Source organism: Lonchura striata, chromosome 4 (assembly GCF_050655825.1).
Source record: "Lonchura striata isolate lonStrDom1 chromosome 4, ASM5065582v1, whole genome shotgun sequence".
Lineage (NCBI taxonomy): Eukaryota > Metazoa > Chordata > Aves > Passeriformes > Estrildidae > Lonchura > Lonchura striata.
This window is the reverse complement of record NC_140706.1, coordinates 30,934,790-30,956,102: the sequence shown is the minus strand read 5'-3', so window position 1 is coordinate 30,956,102 and position 21,313 is coordinate 30,934,790. Positions and strand designations below refer to the sequence as shown.

General features: G+C 35.3%; 1 protein-coding gene across 10 annotated transcripts in view; it reads right to left on the bottom strand.

Moving 5' to 3' along the window:
• The window catches only part of FAT1 (FAT atypical cadherin 1), a 102,925-nt gene that overhangs the window by 57,363 nt on the left and 24,249 nt on the right, over nt 1–21,313 (bottom strand). For all 10 annotated transcript variants that reach the window (XR_014954773.1, XM_077782862.2, XM_085577919.1 and 7 more), the window contains exon 3: nt 8,174–8,488. Coding sequence is in view for 9 of the 10 variants with exons in the window: in XM_077782862.2 (XP_077638988.2) it covers nt 8,174–8,488 (315 nt within the window). In the remaining variant the exon portion in view is untranslated. The remainder of the gene's footprint in view (nt 1–8,173; nt 8,489–21,313) is intronic.

Sequence of the window (21,313 nt, the reverse complement as noted above, 5' to 3'; positions counted from 1 at the left end):
CACCATGTTTATCTGTAACCAGGCAATTTAACTACTCAATCCTACTACTATAAAGTTTAAGTGCAGACTGCACTTCTGAAGTCACTTACCTGAACTATTTCACAGCATCCTGTGATTTGCTGAGCAGAATACTCATTAATCATATTTGTGATGTAAGCATGAAGCAAAGACAAGCAACCCACCAAAGACTATTTATGTACAGCATAAGGCTAAGCCATCCAATACAACTAGCACTGTAGAACTTCAATTTCAGCTAGATTTCAAATGAAGTGTTAAATTAGTGGTTATTGATCATATAATTGTAGAAAATTCCACAAACATCTAACTAAAAGTAAACCATGTAGTTTTGTATACTCTAATTAGTCACTGACTACATTATTTTTAGTCTGGATTTACTAACAGTGGTATTTACTTCTTGTGCAATAATCTTTTTTAAAGTAAAATTATTTGGGAGATAATGAAAAGAACTATATGAATAACAACAAACACCCAAATAGCTACATTAAAATGATCCTGCATTCTCAGTGCTTGATAAGTCCAGTTTCAGTGTAATTCATATTCTTTTGCTAGTTTCTGTCTCATAAAAGATAAAACCCAGAACTGTAAGTCAAAAGCATTATAAGATAAAATTTTAAAAATTTATTTAATAAATAATATTAGCTAAAATAATTTTAAATTAAAGATTAAACAAAAAAAACCCATGTATGTTTATTTTAAGAAAACTAGTAAGTGATGATACATTTCCTCTAGAATGAACTTTGATCTTATTATCAACAGAACACTATAAATTTTTGTTACCTCTTTGCTTACTTTGTGAAAATATTCTTGCCTTCAAAAGCCACACCAATTCAAATCTCAAATGCCTTCAGGAATTAAGTTACTTTATGTCCATCACTCATTTTTTATCTCATTTTGAGATATATCATCTTCAATAACTAAGTACAGAATTATTACCATAAAATCACACATCCTCTTGAAAGATCTCTTCAAACTTGACATAACCCTATTTTATTTATAGTGCTCTGAACTCCCTATACATTTAAACCCTAAAATATTAATTACTAAGTAAATATTTGGAGATTTATAAAATGCTGCTGCCTCTTCCTTTTTTCTTTTGCTTTTACTTGTATGCTATTTCCTACATTTACAATATAGAATGTATTAGAGTAAGTGCACAGCATTCTTATCTACTGATTTAAAGGGAACTGCTTTTGTAACTGCACCATATACATAAAGAACTTCATGCAATGCTCATAAGAGAGATGATCAGGTCAAAGATCTTGCCTTGGCTCTCAGTAAAACTGAGGAATAATTTTATAGATCACTTCTAGCTAGACCTTGAACTGTGACTCCACAGTGAATTTTTAAGAGGGAAAACTTATGTTACTTCATACAGAACAACATTTTTTCTGGGATTAATTTATTTTCATTGATTAAAAAAAAATTCAAGGGAAGCTGATTTGAATCAGGGCACTAATTCTGAGGATTTTTTTCTTATTATGAAATTAATCAATACAAATATTATACTGTTGGTATAGACACAACTTCAAGTTGCACTACTCAGAGATCCTACCAAGCAAAGCCTGTTATCTTTGAAAGCACATGTGAATGTGGGACTTTGCAAGCAGCTCACAACAGTATCTGATCACTGTCTCTTCCTTGACCAGAATTATAGTTTTGCATATTATATACTCCAGCTCAGAAGAACACGTGTTATAGGGACAGTCTGGCTCTATTATTACCATTTCAAATAAACCCTTGGCAAGTTGGCATATGACACAAAGCTGAGTGGCACAGATGACGCAACAGAAGGACTGGATGGCATCCAGAGGGACCTGGACAAAATGGAGAGGTAGGCTCACAAGAACCTCATGAAGTTCAGCAAGTCAAGGGCTGAACTTCAGGTCAGCAACCCCAGATATGAGTCCAGACTGGGAGAGAAACTGAGAGCAGATTGAGATAAACTGCAGGGAAGGACTTGGGTGTTCTTGTGGATGAAAAGCTGGACGTGATCCTGCAATGTGCAGTTGCAGACTGAACGGCCCATCACATCCTGGGCTGCATCCTCGGTGTTGGAACCAGATGAGATTTAAGGTCTCTTCCAACCCAAGCCTATATTTCCATGACTGCTGTATCAGAACATGGGAAAATCAAAAGAGAACTTCACTTTCTTTAACTCTTGGTTTACAACACAGATCATGCAGAGCATGACCTGAAGTTTTTATGTCGTTCCAGGGACAAATAAAGGAAAAAGAAAGGACTGCTATGGTTCCCATTTATTTCCCCATTTTTTTCTTTTTCTAAAGCGATGTATGAGAACAAATGAAATAAATAAATAAAGCCCTAACACCACCACCTAAGATTTAAAAGAAGTGCTCTCTACATAAATACTTTCAAGTAATTTTTAAAACAGCTGCCTCTATTATAGCAAAATTTCTACATTTGCAGATGCAAAATCTCTAAATAATGTAGAGTGAGTGGATATGAAAATATTATTAGACATTCCAGACATGAACTTGTTTTCCCAGCTACACAATGACCTACCACTTCAAATGCTTTTTAAAAGGAAAATCAAAGTAGCTTTTTGCAGAATTAAACTCTTTTTACAAACATTTGGGCTAATTCTGGTTACCTTTTCATTAATGAAAAAAATCTGTTCTAGAGAAAGTATAATCAAATACTTTACTTTCTCTGCATGTCACAAGCAAATACTTGAGAAAATGGAGGCTGCTACATACCCATCGAGCTGTGTGACGTAAGTGAACAATAATTGAGCCTGGCATTGCTTACCAGCTACAGAAGTTACATGAAAAAATTCAGCATTTTGATCTTTATTTAATTTAAAATCATGTAAGCATGCAATATACCAACACTGGTTTTATCCAAGTTCCAAAACATTACGTCAATTGGGATTAAAACCCACAAGTAGTTAAACAACAAAGATTTCCTTTGTTAAAATGAAGCCAATACTACTCTGTGGTCACTGACCCTTCATTTCCTCACTAAGTAATTCTCCAGTGTTATCGGAAACCCATGGAAGTTGTTTGCAGCTGTACCCATTTCCCATTTCACTTTGGTCTCCAAATCAGACACACACGCACACACACTCTCCTTTAAAGGCTGCTGTGTGAAATATACAGGTTACAGTTATGTTCTGAAATGGGTAATTACTCAAAGCTTCTGCTGCATTCCCCAACTAATATCCTTATCTAAATAGACTATCTCATACACCATAGGATTACTAATTTCTTTAAAGGTATGTCTATAATATTCACATAATAATACCAAACCGCTTCATACATAAATTAATATAGCTTTACAACACTCCCAAGTAATTAGGTCACACAAGTATTTCTATATTACAACTGCAAAACCTAAGTATGGGAAAATTAACAACTCAAGATTTATTTTGGTATTCTTATGTCCAGGTTGTGAACCCAAGTCTAGTTTTCAGGAGTATGCTTCACTTTCATACAAAGTTTCCTTAAAAGCATAGAAGGCTATGCTTTTGTGATCAGCATTTCTGCTGATCTGAATCAAAATTGCTATTTGGCACAATATTCAGTACCTCTCTTCCTAATTTCTCTTCCTCATTTACTATTATTGCTTTAAATTTCTGAGGTAAGGCACCACCAAAAGTGGTTTTTGCTACCCAGACCCAATTCCCTCCCCAAGCCAAATCTGGTTGGCACAACAAATGTAAGAGAAGTCCTGGGGAAGTGGAAAGAACCATAACAATTGGGCAAAAGATCAGAAATTATTTTTAGCCTAAATATATGTGCAAAGTAATATAAAAAGATTGTAAGGGCCCTATAGGGATACCTGGTTAGGATTCAATTTTCTTGCTCAATAATACTAAAGAGAGCTGGTACTCCTTTCTCTATGCAAATGCAGAATTTGCCATTCTAGTGTGCATGCTGCACTTATAAAGCAGTATAACCTTCTTTCAGGCACTTTAACTCAGCAATCTTTGAGATACTCATCATATAGAGCCTGTAACACTGTTGCAGCCATATTTAAAAAACATGGCATAACAAAATAATTTCATGCATATGAAAACTGATACAGAGTTCAGGGAATTCAGTGAGCATTTTTTGTTTAGAGAGAATTCAGTCTAGTGTTTCCAGTTCTACAGCAATTTAGGAGTTACTGTTAGTCATTTAAAGATGTTAATACCTTTCTTCTAATTTCACATGATGTTTGCCATCCCACAATTTAAAAAGTAAAGCTAGAAGAAAAAAAAAATTAGAAACAATGATAGGAAAAGAATTTGGCTGACAATGTCATTCTGGGAAACTGTCAGCACACATTTTAAACTGGGGACCTTGTTTGCAAACCACCCTTACAATTCTTATTGGGTGCAACAAAAAACACATATTTGATGCATGTCCTACCCTCCTCAGACAGAAAGGAATTACATGGTTTAATTGAAATCTTAATTTAGTAATATAAATACATAACTCTTTCAAAGAGGCACTAACAGATTGGTTTCTAAATCCAAATAGATTAGAAATTATAAAATCGTAATTCATTAACTCATAAATGTACACTTATATACAATGGTATCATCAGCTACTACCTGTAGATGCCATACTAATTATCTGTTCTACTTTCTCTAAGAAAGCAATCCTGCTATCAAGTGTCATCCTTCCAACACTTCTCAAAAGCAAAAAAGCTAATTATGATATTTTAATATGAAAAGCACAAAGATGAAGAAAAATATAAGTTTTTCTACTAAATAGGACTGTGTTCATATAAAATAGAAACACTGAGTAGTTTATTCCAAGCATTAAAATAATCAATTGTATTTTGAAACACAGACATGGAGTTTACGTCTGTGATCCATGAAACTTTTCAGTTCTACAAGTACCCAAATAGCTCACAAGCAAATAAACCACACCTGCAAGAAACAGAAATAGTACTAAGGCACTATTATACACACCATATGTATTACATGTGCTTATAAAAGCATTGTACGTGTATTTTAAGCTCTAAGGCACAAATCTCAGAACTTGTTTACTGCTATATAGTCCTTTGCTGTACACGAGTGTTGGTAAATGTGCAAATCTTTTCTAAGCCTCAGTGCAGTAGCTCTAGTGTTAAGTACTGAGATTAACCACAGAGTCCCAGGATGTGTTCAGAACAGCCACCAAATCGTGCAACTTTACTCTTTCTACCTAAACGTATTAACATGAGTTGCAACTCTTCCACCTTCTGTATTTAATTACAAGCTATGTTGCAAGAAGTTAAGTAGATATAAAGTAGTTATCATAATTTCCATGTTTGCCAACAGTTGTGTTCAGATTGAGCATGAAAGTTGTGGAATTAAATCTTTGTTCTAATTCTTTCCGGCAAGTAATATTATGATAATTATTCTACCTGGACAGCTCACATGTACAGCACTTTCTTTTCATTGCATGGAAACTCCAAAGATAAATAAAATGTTATTTCATTTGCTTTCATGAAAGACCAGGTATATGTGAAAAGATTACAAAATATCCTGTGGGGTACTTTGTCATATATCCTGTTCCAAAAAGTGAAATAGCATGTAAAGAAAAACTTAGCAGTGTTTCCTTAAGTGATTTTATAATTATTTTAAATATAAAATACATTTCAAAGTGTCAGTAAAGACTAACTTAGAGAGGGGTACTTAGATTACAGTAAGAAGTATGCAGATACTACTAAAGCATTTCTTAGAAACAGCTCAGTCAGTAAATAGCTCTTGTCATTAAAAGAAATCTCTTCTTTTTGTGAAAGATGAACTACATCCTACACAGATCCATGTCAGCGAGTTTCTAAAAATTCAGAATTATTGCATTAAGACACAGACATCTTAGTCTGGAATCCACAAACTTCTAGAAATGCATTAGCTACATCAGGAGAACAGACTGAAGTGTCTCACTTGATACATGTTACCTGTAGGTTGTTTCTATTTATAATCTGTATTACTACTATGTGTGGCATTCCAGCCGTGGACCACAATACCATAACGCTAAATTTTATAAAGAGAAAGGAAACAATGGATCCTTGACCAGGAGAAGAGATAATAACACATTACCACCTGAGCCATATTTTTAACACTCACCATATATTTTAAGAATCCTAAAACTAGCTTTTAGTTGACTTGAACTGAATGCCATTACAGTCCTCAACTCATCTTTGGGGATGCACATATTTAACTCATACTGTCATTTTCAGTGTTACAACAGGATACAGTTAAAAAGACTTGATTAATTTTCCAGCCCTATCTCCCCTGTGGCTGGAAGGGAAACTTGGCCCCCTGGGGAAGGTTTCTCTTCCTTGGACAAATAACTTACAGTATGATAACTTCACATGGTACAACAAGGATAATATACACACATAAGCTAACAAGACAAGACTTGATCTCTCCAATTCTAATCAAATGTACTCTTCAGCTGAGCCCTCTTTTAACTGATTGGTCCTCTTTTAACTGATTGGGGAAGATAAAATGCACTGTGTTATAACTAGAACAATAACCAGTGTCTTTTAAAGTGTTCTTCCAACTTCTTAACATGTCAATTCTATTGAAAACACTTTCACACCAAACAAGATCTATTCGGAGTAAATATATTCAATATCTAATAGATAGAAGAGAGACTTGAGAACTTATGAACCAGATAACCTCTGTTGAAAACTCAACCACTATGTCAGTGCCCACTGCAGACTAACAGTTTCAAACTGGTCATGTACAGGACAGGCAGTATGGCCCATTGGAGCACATGAAATGGGAAGACAATATATATGAGTTAGCTTTTTAACAGCCATTGAATTATCTGAGTGCACTCTAGAAACAAGTTTCCCTTCTCTCCTCTGCTCACCTTTTCCCTTTCACTATGTTTAAGACGTCTGTCTAGAAGCATGTCTATCTAGCATACAATTTTAACAATAATAGACACCAGTGAAGGGTGGTATGAATGGCACATGATAGGTGAAATACCTAAGCCTGGGCCCTTAATTATATTGAGGGGAAAAAAATAATTTTTTTCTGCTGAATGTAAATCAGAGGGAGATTTTTATTCCCAGTGCTTGTGTTCTGAAATATAATGCTTACAATATTATTTCCAGCTGCCCTTTTGCTTTTAATTCTTTAACACCAAACTGAGAAGGACTGTGGATTGCACTGCTTGCTTCTAGTGTATGCATGCTACAATAAAAGCAGGTAAGCTCTCTTGACAGAAAATCTTTATTCCTTTTCTATTAAGTGCTCTTAATCACTTCACCATCTAGAGCTCTCTCTCTCAAGGTCCTTTCTAACATACAGGAGATCTCAGTAAGCTACTAACACAGAAAACTGCAAACTCCGTCCAAAGACAAGTCACAACCCCCCAGTGTCCTAATTCTACCCAATAAATAGGAATAAAGGTATTTCTTTACGCCAAAACTTTGGCAAGCAGGTGCAGTGGTGTCTTTTTTCAAAACACAGTTTGAAAAATGCCACCTGATGATACAGGGAGGTGAAAGGGAGAACACATTTCAGTACCTGCAATTCACTTACTAAAAGGTTACCTGGTTCTTGAGTTTGTAGTCCCCTGTTAAAACTCAGTGTTTTTTTCTGAAGCTTTCCAAATAACCAGTGAACTCGGACTCTTTATTTTCATTGCATAAAAACCCCACCTGAAAATAATCCTCCAGATTATGTATTTCTAGCAGCAGCAATAGTTATTTAGAAAGAATCTTTTGACTGGGGGACAAGTGAGTCTGCAGGTAGTCAATGGCTTATGTTGCTTAGACTAACACAACACCCTCCTCCTCCACCAAAAAAGAATTTTAAAAGAGGCCTGACAAAAAAAACTATGAAGACAACTAAAAACAATTTGGATGAAACTAAACTAAAATATGGGGTTTTATTGTATACTTACTGTACTATAAAAATGCACATTGACCAGTCTAGAGTGGAATTACTCAGAAATAAGCCTTCACAAAACACACCTGATGTGGATGTCAATACTTTGGAACCAAGTGCTCCACTCTCATATCCTTTTCTACATGTTTGTATAACTTACTAATACACAGCCCAAGACACCAGCTTAACACCAGCTATTGTGAAAGCATGTTTTCAATGTTAAACCAAAGATTTTGATTTCACCTATTTTATGCAATTATGCAAACACATTAATTTATTAATAAATAAAATAAAACACATTTTACTTACCAGTTTTGGGGTTTATTGAGAAGAATCCCTGTGGATTTCCACTTGTAATCTTGTAGCTTAGTTTTTCGCTTGAGCTTGAATCTGGATCAAATGCCTCAATCTGAATGACAGATACATCTTTAGGTGAGTTTTCCATGACTTCTGGGTAATAAACTGGCTCTGTGGTCTGAGGAGCATTATCATTAACATCCCCAACTTCTATGTAGATTTCAATGAATGATGATAAAGGCACAACGCCTTGGTCTGTTGCATAAACAGTAAGCCAGTAATGTGAAGTAGTCTCACGATCCAGGTGATCTGCAGTCTCAATAATTCCTGTTTAATAGGAAGAAATGCTCAGTAAGTATGCAGAAATGTGAAAAAATACCGTAAGCAACAAGTTTAAGTAAATTAATAAATCAAAATGAATACAAGTTCAAAGTAACCAACATTGATTCTACAGCATGTGTTAATAAACACACACACACATATTAAGGCTAATCTGAAGCCACAAAAAATCAAATTCCTGTAAGTTTTCAGCAATTATGCATCACATATTAAGGCAATATATTACTTGATTTCCTTTCCAACATATTTTGAAATACATCAGACCAGTTAACACTAGTCATAAAATCGGTTTTGCCTAAAATATTAAATAAAATATGTAATTCACAATCTTTTGGGACTTGAATGACCCTCTTTACTCATTACAGTAAATTTTATACCATATTAAGCTATCTGGTTTAGATGCCAAACTCTTGACCTCTTCACTATTAATCATACTGAGTAATCATCAACTACTTAAATGTGAAACATTTTTATCTCTTTGCCCACATGAATTATTTGACTGAACTTTCTTTATGTGCTGATTTATGTTCACACAGACATGTCACAGAAAAGGAAAAAAAAAAGTTATACCAAAGCTAACCTTTGCCACATTAGGACTAACCAATGGTTGCCGCTACTGTGGAAATGGAAGGCACCAAAAATAGGGGCAAAAATTTGCTCAATCTTACAAAGATAAAATGCTTTACCAAATTAGGAACTACTATGCAATTTACAAACTTAATAAAAAGCTGTCTGCTGAGCCTACAGGAGATTGTCTAAGCCAGAACTGACTAAAGAATTTACACAGCATGAAGAAATACAGCCATTTTTACAAGCAGTTTACTCGACAGGTACAGCCATATTATGCATGTGTCAAAAAGCTATGTGCTATGGTGTAACCCATAAGATGGGGGATGAATATTAAATAGAGCAATGGAGCCATGGCAGAATAAAACTTCATACTTTCCTTTTCGTGATCCAATCACTCCTACAGGGTATCTGATTTGAGACATTTTCTTAATAGAACTTTAAATCAATCTGATATATGTCGAGATGAGGAACAGAGTAAGCCCTTGCAACCATTTCAGTGGAAATTTTGAAGGGCTTTGTCATGGCTCTTACTATTTGTTATACACTCACACACCAGGACTAATCAGGACTGGAGCCAAGATGAGTCAAATTATCACCATGACAGCCAGTTTTGGACTCTGGATAAAGACACAATGTGAGTATGCATGATTTAGCACTTCTGCTGAGCTCATTTACTTCACACAGATACATATATCTCTATACTTACATACACACCATCAGTTGAACTGGATCTCAAACTATGTCACTGTTTTCACAGGAGTTCTTTGGGAAAGGAATTAACTCCAAGTATTATGTCCTTCACACACTACAGACACTTTTTTTTAATACATTATATTAACTGAGCAAAATGTTAAGGAATTACTTATTTATTACTTTCTTTGCCTTGTAAGAAGCTGGTCTGACCATGACAGGTTAAAATTTTAAGATGTCAATAAGATCACTTCAGAAGGGCTGGAGGGGTTTGAAACTTATGCTTAGACCTGCAAAGTCCTACAAACAGCATTTCAAGCAACATAGCATTTCAGAACTACCACCAGATGTCAGTGTGGAAATTGGTTTAACATAGTGCCAAAGGCTACAGAACTGGGATAAAAAGGAGGGGCACTGCAATTTCAAAATACACAGGCATTAAATGCAGTTTGTGAAAGTTTTCCTGAAAGTAAACTACTGGCTTTATAATTGCACTTTTATTTTTTTGTGGAACAACATCATCAACAACTAAGTTCAGGTGTTAATTAATACTGATATTTCACATTTCCAGTCTCTCTGCCTCAGTATTTCTATTTTGTTTGACAGCAGTTTTTCTGTTACAATAAAAAGGTAATACTATCCAGTAGTCACTGGATTTGTGCACTGGTTACCTGAATAGATTCTGCATAAATTCACTAATAATGTTAATTTGCTAAATTTGTTAATAATGGACACAGCCTTGAGCACTCCCTAACCCAGATTCTATTTTGTAATGCATGGCACAATTTTTGCACGACTCTACCTTAGCCAGGAGACTTGCTTGAGAGTAATCAAATTTGTTACTTACTGTGGCCTCACTTCTAAATTTAAATGCTGGATGTAGCATACAAGCACTTAATCTTAAGTCTGGGTAGACTCTATGTATGCCTCTGAAAGCTCTGTAAACCCTTCATGTCCTACCAAAGAAGACTAGATTGTATTAAAATTGCCTTCTAGCAAGGGTTTCAGCAATGCTGCTTTATTACTTGTGATTTGTGCTGAAAAGAGCAACAGTTTTCATTTTACTTGTCCCACTTTCTGAACAGTAGCTGCATCAGAACTGGCATATTAATTTAAACATAGCCTTGACCGATTCTAAAGAAAGATAAAAAGAGACTCCTGTGGAAATGAAGCTCACTTCCTGCAATCTGCTCACCTAACATTTACAAACTCTACCTTCCCTAGTTATCAAAGTCCTCCTCTAGTAAAAGGAGGACTGAACCTATTTTGCTTTTGTAGTGTATTAGTTCTCAAATGTCCATTCCCTTAAGTCACATCCATCACACAAGATGAAGAGGGGAAAAAAAAGTACCATCCCCCAAAAAAAACGTATCTCAAAAATAAATATGTGGAAAAACTTGCACTATGATACAGTGCACATGGGCAACTTTGTCTTGTGGTTAATTTTTAATTTCAAATTAGATCTGCATATATAATGTTACTTCTGTATATTTTATACAGACTTTTCAGAGTGTTCAACAAAAGGCTTAGAATCTGATGATCTGACCACTGGATGCATCATGTAACACAGGTTCCCCAATAGGATAGCTCTGGCTTTCAGAATGTCCCAATTTCCTACAGAGGCACTCTCACTCTAAGCATGCATTAGTCAAAGTAACAGGGAATTTCATTGGTTTTTCATTTTTCTCATGTTTTCACTCAGCTGATCCTGAATTTGAGGATGAACATTTTTTCTTTACGTGGCCTTTATAATTCCAATGTGAAATAGAAAGCATCCAGGAAAACAATTTTATGGTCAGTCACCTATGCAAAACCATCTACCTGACTGTTTAACACTAATCAACAGGTTAACTTCTGAATGGATTTTTTTTTTTAAAGGTACAAAGGACACAGTTCAAAATAGATGCAATAGACAGGTATGAATATGAAAATTGGGAAACTTGTATTTGTGGATGATCTACCCCTGGAAGTGTTCAATGCCAACATGGATGAGCCTTAAACAACCTGGTCTAGCGAAAGGTGTCTCTGGCCATGAGCACAGAGTTGGAGCTAGATGAACTTAAAGGTTCTTTCCAGCTCAAACTAGTCTACAATTCCATGATTACTAGAGACAGGCATGGCAGGTAAGTGGATTATTTTGACAATATCAAAAATGAAGACTCAAAATAACATTCCTCCATCACAAAAGCTATGAAAAAGGGAACAGAAAGATATGGAACAAAAATTTCCCTTCAGCCTTCACATAGAGAGCTATGGAGGAGAGGCCACCACACCTAGCTCTGCTCATTGCTCCAAGCCACAGGCAATAGCAAGAAAGGGATGACTGGTGTATTAACATGACTCAGCTTTCTTTCTGATGTTTGAAACCAGCAATAAAATGGAACAAATATACTAATCCAGCACACATCTAGGGGTAGGGGCAGGCTCAGACAATTAAAACTTTAATTTCTTCTGGTTCTACATCAGCTTTTATGTCACGAAGTACAATCAAAACTGAACACACATAATTATATGAAGTACTTCAATTTTTTCTCCACCCCCTCTACAATCTGATCTTACATCAGTAATTACAAAACACCACCCTATTGTCATTACTCCAGTTGAAATTGTTCCTGCTTCTGAAAGTTTAACACTAAATCTTTCCTGATTTTGCCTATGAGAATATTTCCAGCTTCATTTTTAATTTCTATTGAACAATAATGAATAAAATTGCATGAAAACTTCAGAAGCCTACTACACCTTCTAAGGAACACAAGCTCGAAAAATTTTACTGATTACTTTTAGCAATTATAACATTCATTCTCCTACCAAATCACAGGTATAGAACCACTCCTTAAAGTACCATTGGTCCTTGTCTCAGTTTTCTGCTTTTGCAAACGTTGACTACAGTAGCCTATTTTACATATTATGGCAGCATAAGACTGTGTGCTGCCTGAAAGCCATCACTCAGTACATTAATTTATGGAATTTAGTTAGTGGAGTTTATAAATTCACTGTTTTCTAGTTCCAGTGGTTCTCAAGGTAACTGGTCAAGACTCCTATATCAAGCAGAAATAATAAAACAATCTAATAAGAGTGAATTTGTTTTAATCTTGCAAACATCTAGATTCATTAAGCATCAGTAAGAAGTTAATCATATCATCAGTTTCAACAGCATGTTTTGGCTCCTAAAAAGAATTTTTCCTTTTCTCTTAGAGTGGTATCAGGCACATTTAAGGAATAGAACTTAAATGCCTCTATTGTATCTTCAATGCTGTAAAAGCTCCATCTCTGCTCTAACACTTCTCCCATTTACAGAATATCTTTAATCAGCAGATTTCCAATCCATCCTTTATGCTAAGGCAGTTGGCTAATTTTGGCTTTTACAAACCATTTGATTTTTATGTAGCAAGACAAGTTGAGAAATCTACTAACAAATCTTTCACATATATGGTAATCCCAAAGACTTGCAAACATTGTTATTCAAAACATAAAGTGAAATGAGGATTCTAAAAGCATTTTTCACTTGACTGGCTGTGCAATCTTGAAACCTTTCAGGTGGTCAGGATAAAAAGAAATTTAAATTCAGTCACTAACCACCAGAGGGGAGCACAAAAGAGCTCTGATGAAACATTTCTCAGTAATCTGCAAGAAGATATCAGAACTCATTTTACAATATTCATATGTCTGAAATTTTAGACTAGATATTGTTCCCACTTGATGCAGTAGGACTTTTCTATAAATTTCATTAAAGGAAGGCAAAAGTCCTAAGTGACTACTGTAGAATATAATTTAGAGAGAAGTTAATCTGGAGGAACAGGATGGTATATGAATAATGAAACGGAGAAAAGTCGAAACAGTAATCCCACTGTCAACAAGAACCAACACTTCCCCCAGTTCAAATCCCAAAACACAAATCACTACAACCAAAGTCACTCTTAAAAACAAAAATAAGCATAAAATACACCTCAAATCTGACACTTTTACATATGCCAATTTTATCTAATTAACAAATGCTCAAACTATAATACTCCCAATTCCCAGGGATGATCCTCCTTAAGTGCGCTTATCCATAAGAACTCTAATTAACAATATTAATGATTCCATAATGGAAATCAAAACCTGCAATCATTTCTCAGCAAAGCATGAAAATGCAGTTCAGCAGAATTTGCCCTGGGAATGACATTTGAAACAAACTAAGAAATCCCTAGCCTGGAACATGATCCTTGAAATCTGATTACAAACTCAATTAATCTAACTTCTAATAAGTTAGGTAAATCAAAAGGCTTCTTCAGCTGCTTTAAAAGCCTTTGGAGAGCTACGGGAAAAGCAATATTTTACAAATTGCACGAACAAAAGTTTTGATCAAATATAACCTTCAACAAACAACCAATTCAACTCTAAGTTTCAAAAGCCAGTGGATTAAGCCTGTTACAAACACGGAGACATGCTGTCCTCAATGGCACTAGACTGACAGCACACCAACCCAGATTGCAACTGTCCTGAATTCTAAACAAACAGCAAGTCACTGCAGGGTGAGCTACCACTAAGGCCTGCACGCTCTTTTAAACTAGAGATAGAATTGCTCAGCACATACTGCAGTTCACTATGTGAATCTCTGCTACCTCAAGATAGGTAACACATACATTTTTCAGAAGTTACTACGTGAACAAGGGTCCAAAGGATCCCAGCTCCCGTTTTTCTGGGAAAAATTCTGCTTTACATTTTGTGAAACTTTGCTTAAGTTGCTGCTAAAACAAAGAAAGAGTTTGTCAGTGGTTTGGCTACCTTCCTAATTAAAGGCTTATTTAATAAAATACTACCATACTTTGGCTTCTAATGTTATACAATTCAAAACAGACAGTTTTCATATTGTTACTAAAATCTCCACAATTGCATGGCTAGAATAGGCCAGAAAAACACACATTTTATAAAGCTGGTATTTTCAACTTTTGATTTTTCGCACTGCTCATTTTATTTGAAATAGCATCTATTCTAACCAATAACTTTGTTAATGACAGCGCAGTTCTTCAAACATATCCAGATCAAATATAGATGAACATAAATTACTTCCTATTCATCTTTTCTTATATGCTCTATTTTTCCTAGATTTTTTTTCTTACATTATTACCTATCATTATGTGATTAGCATTTTCCTGAGCTGTATAAATACAGAGACTATAGCAGAGAAGACAGGATTAAAAAAACCAAAAACAAACACTACCCACCCCTCAAAAACTGGCACCCACAAGAACCCAGGAAAATGTATCTGGGATAGGAAAAGATGCAGTGCTTGTCTGCTTCTCAGCAGACCCCAGAGACCTTAAAGAGGAACACATCCATACTCTTTTACCCTCTTTTTCCCCTTGAGTAACTTCCAGAGGCACAGTCAAACCAGGATAGTTGGCAAGTGCAACCCTGTGTGCTCCTGTGTGTCACACATAGGGGTTTCTCACTTGTTTTTTCCCCTCCACTTTATGATCCTTTTCAGAAATGCTAAGAAGAAGGAAGGTGATTTGGAAAAAAATGTGCATTTGTTATTAGTTATGGTATCTACCCACACAAGATCAAACAGACTACAGCAGACTAAACTGCACTATTTACAAGTACTACACCCATCTGTAATATTAATTGTGGCCAGTGTCATAGCTCAGATTCTTTCCACTTTCACAGCAATTTAAAAAAAACCCTCTATCTGTGCTTCTGTTAACTTCTCAACTTCCTTCTGATAACTTCTGAAGCTTCTGGTCATGACTATAATCTGACATTGGGAAATGCCTTGAAGCAGCAGTCACAACCCTACATACCATAAAATGTTTTATAATTTGAAGGTTTTGAAACATGTAAACTATTGAACTTTGAAGAAAAAAAAAATTATTCTTTCCCTGAGGCCACTGTGCTACTGAAACTCAGGCCTCTACCAAGCACCAGTTTGTAAGAGACAACTAAATCTTAAGCCTACCATGCTTCTAAAATAGCAGCCAATGTTAATGTCAGCAAAATTTAATAGTATTTTATCACTCAAGTGATCACTTAGAAAAACCAAAACAAAGACAGCACAGTATCACATCAGCCCTAATTTTATACAAACCAACTATCCTTAAGCACCAAAAATTTTACGTATGTCCTACCACAAAGACAACAAACTATTCAGTACATAAAACATCATCTGAAAAGCCCAAAACCTCCATCCTGGTATTCTAAAGAAGGAAGGGAATGAGATTCCTTCTTACAAAAGTGAAATGTCAGCTCATCCACTCTATAAATACAGCAGAATACCCAAGAGAGGCTGTACTCTAACTCCTGAAATATTAAAGACTTGTGGCAGGCAGTGTGAACTTTTTAAAAGTACATATAATCTCTTCTTTTAAGAAAAGTATTATTTTTGACAAATAAACTGAGCTGGAAAAGTTTCTTAAAAGTTTTTTTTGTGTGTGCACTTTGAACAGGAAGCACTACGTGATTACAACTCTATGGAACAAGGTGCAAAAGCCACCCCGAGAAATATGATTTGCTTTTCCCCTCCATAGCAATTTAAAGCTTATCACTGACAATGCAAGCTACTCATATTAGACTTCTTGCATCTGAAGGTTCACACAGACTAAACTGTACTGTTTCAGAATATAAATAATCCTTTCTTGCAGCCCTGAAGGAGAGCAAAAAAGTTGTAGCAACTATTGCTTGCCTTTGAATATGAACAAGAGATGTTCACTGCTTTTCACTCGCCTCTTCTCCAGAAGCATTAATTAGGCAAAGACAGAAAGACTGTAACCTGGCAACAAAACATCAATACTGTGTTTTCCATACCTCAAAGTGAGGTGACATATCTGCAAACATGTCTGAGGAATATCAATGTGCTAAATGATTCGGCCTAGTTTGAAATAGTTTATTTTTCCCTCTTCAACTACTCAGAAATTTTTCTGGGTTCCCTAAGCTGAAATGTAAATTAACATATTCTGATTTATTTTTCAATAATTTGGTGCTTTACCTTTTACATACATCCTAGTTAGTTGCATTTTAATGTTAAGGGGAAAAAAAACTCACCAAAAACCAACCAAACAAATTTCTCATGTATCCCAAGATAATACTGTCTAGAATACAATACAAAAAATACAACCAATATAAATGTTTGTTCTAAAAGTTAATGTGTGTCACATATATTTTACAGATTTGACACATTTATTTCTTTAAATATTCAATAAGTTACTATACAGTGGTTTTAATTCAATTTTATATGTGTATAACATTTCTTCTTTATCCTAAATAGATGTCTGCTTTATAAGAAAGGCAATGAAAAAACCTAAACTTCTCAATTTCAGCTTCAGAAATGCACTGAAAAATTTCTCAGGAAAAGCTACAAAAAAAAGTACTTAAAATAAGCGGAAAGTATCATATTGGATCTACAAGTCTTTTGTCAGCATGTACAAGGGCAGATTCCAGAAAATGTAATTAAATTTTGTTTATAGCTCTTTGACATAGAAAGCTATGCACATTTCAGGTTGTGCTATGTGTACTATCAGCTGAGAAATCATGCTTAGCTAGAACGGGAAATGGAAAGCAACTCCTGTTGCTGTTTCAAAGACAAATTACTCATTTTCTAATAAATCAATGCCTGGAAAGTTTCAAATAAAATTATGATCAATATCAGTAAGTTGATGGAACTGCAGCAGTAGCAAGGCCTTAAACATGTAGAGTCCACCACTGCTTTCTTTCATTCCAGGGACCAGTTATTGCGAGTTCTGGGAGATGGGAGGGATAGAATATCTGTGCCAGGCACACAGAACCCACCCTTAAATAGAGTAGACGAACTATCACCAGCAGAGCAGATTTAAAATTTTAACAAAAAAACCAAAAAAACCAAAAAAAAAAAACACCAAAAAAAAAAAAAAAACCTACCCAAATGGAACAAAGGAAAACCTCAATCATAATAAAATGATGTTTTTTATCTCAAATTCAACTTCACTGAACTGACTAGATGTAGCAAAATATATAATCAAATCCAGTTTTGTAGCAGTATCTTAAGTAAATGTGACATTAGAACAAGCTCTCAAACCCCCCAGGTTTCATTAAAAAACTACTGTATTTGAAATTAAAGAATTTCTATTACACTAATGGAACAACAACAAGAGTAGCCAATGAAACAATCAGACACTATCAATGTCCAGTGAAACCTGTCTCACTTTTCCCAGCTCATAGAAATTATCAAGGCTGTTCTTTTAAAATATTTTTTATGGACAAAATCTTGGCATCCAAAGAGCCTCAGCAAGTGGTCAAATCTAAACCTTGACATAAAAGTTAAAAACACTGAACAGTTTATCCATCACTTCTGTGCTATGAACGAACAGCAGTAACTTGAACAGTGTTCAAGTGGAGGGAGAGAAAGGGTCACTATAGCCCTCTGCTATGTACAGCTTATAAACCAGGTAGGAAGACAGATTTGAAGAAATACAGAATGTTCAACAGTTAAGTGCAGCTGTTCCTTAAATAAACATGCAGAGATTGTAAAAAGACCTAGAAGTTAAGATGTGCACAGTTAAAGCTCTACGCCAAAACCAGACTATATTTTAAAATATTGGAAAAACAGATTTATCGTGTACCATAATCATGTAAATGGGTAAAGTCAAATAAAAAATTATCAAAAAGATAATTGCAAATAATTAGAAGCAGTAACATTTTTAATTTCTAGTTCCTACCACTCGACTTGCTGCACATTTCTACAAAAAACAAGTCATATGAACAGAAAACACAGTGTTCAGACCACTCAAAAAAGAAAAATAGTTTTTACATATGTTGTTAAAATTGCCCACATAAAATATTATGCCCAGAAATTATGATTTGGTACTAGGTAGTCTGGGTTACAAGCAATAAATCTCCTAAGGTCCACAAAGATTATGAACTTCCTCTCAGGAAGCTGGGGGGTTGGCAAGGGGGAATTTTTGCAATTAGAAGATCTGTGATGGCGCTGCCTTAGAACTCAACTGATTACTTCCAGTTCAAAAAATCTTTTGGGACAATGGCAGACAGCTCCCATTGTCAGCATCATTTATGGTTATTTTAATAGTTCCAGCTTATTTCTGTCAGCTAGGAGACTTGTATGTCAAGCCTCCGGACAGGCAATATAATTGCTACACAGATGAACAGTACCATGTTGCTAAAGCTCGATATGGAGGGACATAAAAACCCCCTGATGAGTCCACATTAGGGAAATGCAATGTTAACTGCTACGCCAATAGCAAAAAATTATTGTAATACAACCACATAGGCTCTACTCTGCCTTGAAGAGAGAGCAAATAAAGCAAGCTTTGCTTTTAAGATGACTAGTCATTCATGATTTGAGAGAAAGCTTGCTGAAAAAAACATGACCACTTCAACATCAACATTACAGCAGGTTTATAAAATACTAGAGAAAGCAGAACAAACTGCCAGCAGGCTCTGGGCCAAGCACGTGTGATTTCGGAACCCGCAAAAGCATCTTCTGTGTTACACGAGCAAGGCTTGTGAATCTGAAGCAAGTCATTGTTCCTGCCACCCATCTCTCATTCAGGACACTTTTTTGTCTCCAGATAAAGACACAACCAGTTTCTATGTCCCAAGAAACTCAGTTACACAGTTTTATAAAATTAGAATAAGAAATTACACTTAAGCAAAACACTTTGGGGTAATACTGTTGAGCTATTTTAAGCTGTTACCTTCATGACCAAGAAAATTTCTACTAAAATGTAGGTGATTCACAAATAATCAAAGGCTTTAACAGGTCCACTTTTTGTTTGCTTATGAAGATCCAAGGAGAAAGAAGGAAATTCATTAATCAAATTTTTATAAAGAATGTGTACTTGCCTCTGCATGAGAAATGCAAAGGATGAATTTCTATATTCTTTGTCAAAGTTTATAAGAATTCCTTAAATACACAAATGAACAAATATATGCTCTTTAGAACTCTGGCTTCACCAGTGACTGCAAAATCCCTCTTAACTTCTTTATCAGTTTTCTTACTACTAAGGAATTGTTGACAATGAGTGTGGTAAGTCTAATAATTTAGCTGGAAAATGGGGAGCCTCCAAAGGGGAAATTCCTCTGCAAATGGCCCCAGGAATTTCAAAACTAACTGGAGTTGACAGATTAACCTAGGTCCCCCTTAGGCAGAAGAAGAGTCTACAAGGAAAATAATGAGACGCATGGGAAGCCAATTATGCACAAGAGAAACACATTTAATTGTTCAGAAACTGGTTTGTTGATCCAGAAGGATCTAGCTGTTTAGACCTCTGCAAACTATTAAAACCTGGACAGTTCTGCAACAAGTATACTTTGAAACTATTAAACTTTACAGATGACAGGTTTTTTTTTTCTGTAAATCTTAGGGTATAGTGACCATATAAAATAAGGAAAAATTGTTCCATTTTTCCAATTGTTCCAATTGTTTCAAGAATACCTTTCCTGCACACACTGCATTTCTCTCAAATTCCCTTTTTGGTGGCAATTGGAAACTGCAGCTTACCTCTTACTACTTCTGCAAAACACTGAAGGCCCAGCAAGTCCAACAGAGCAGTCCTACACTTCAGAAAGAAGCAGTTACAGCTGTGTCCCACAGCAACTCTGGCTCATGACTAACCCGCCACAAAAAATTGTTGTTCAGCACATGTGTGTGTTATTTATGTATGGCTGTGGTTTAGACTATTGCAATTTTGCTTCAAACTTTCAGTCTTTAAAATATTTTTAGCTGCAGAAACTGCTGGTTAGCAATGACAGTTTCCAGACCAGCTCTGAGCAAAAGATACTGTTATCTATCAAAAGGCAGGTAGCATGTTGAGGAATACTGGAAATCAGGCTATCACTGCTGTTCATGTTACTTCACCAGGTAGCTACGTACACAATAACACTTAATTACTGCCAACAGAAATGCTGCTCCCAAGCAGATTTCTGTGTACAAAGAAGATCTGATATACCTCTGGGCATGCTAATGCTAGGAGAACAAAGTAAATTGACAAAGTCATGAAATGAAAGCATCTGGAATCTAGTGACATCAAAAGACATTTTCATCCTTATTCTGACAAAGTCAGATGTATTTACCTACAAAGTGTCCATCTTTTAATTCAGAGTTTCTTTTTGCTCCTGTTTCCAGAGGGGATTCTACATTGATCAGTACATGTTAAGCCAATTATTTTATTAGCCTTATTTTCCTTTGCATATGAATCAAATTAAACAAAAGGCCATACAGAGAAACACTTCTGAACTTGTCTGGTTTTGAGTAAAAGTTTAAAGCCAGAGGAATCATGAAGGCAATGAGTTTTGGTAACATAAAATTATGTTTATTCTCTTTGGTTAGGATTACTGTATCAAGCAAATGAGAAATCCTCCATTTGCATGCAAATTCTTACAGCACACTGAAGAATCAATACCTAATATCTAAAAAGAGGACTTGTAAATAGAAAACTAGAGATTACTTACCCTATGTCAAGTATACTTATTTGTGGGGGCCCCGGATGCTTGTTGGGAAATGGTTTCAGTCTTTCTCACATAAACAATGGATAACTGCATGTACAGTTTTAATCAACACTCTCCAGAATAAAAAAAATT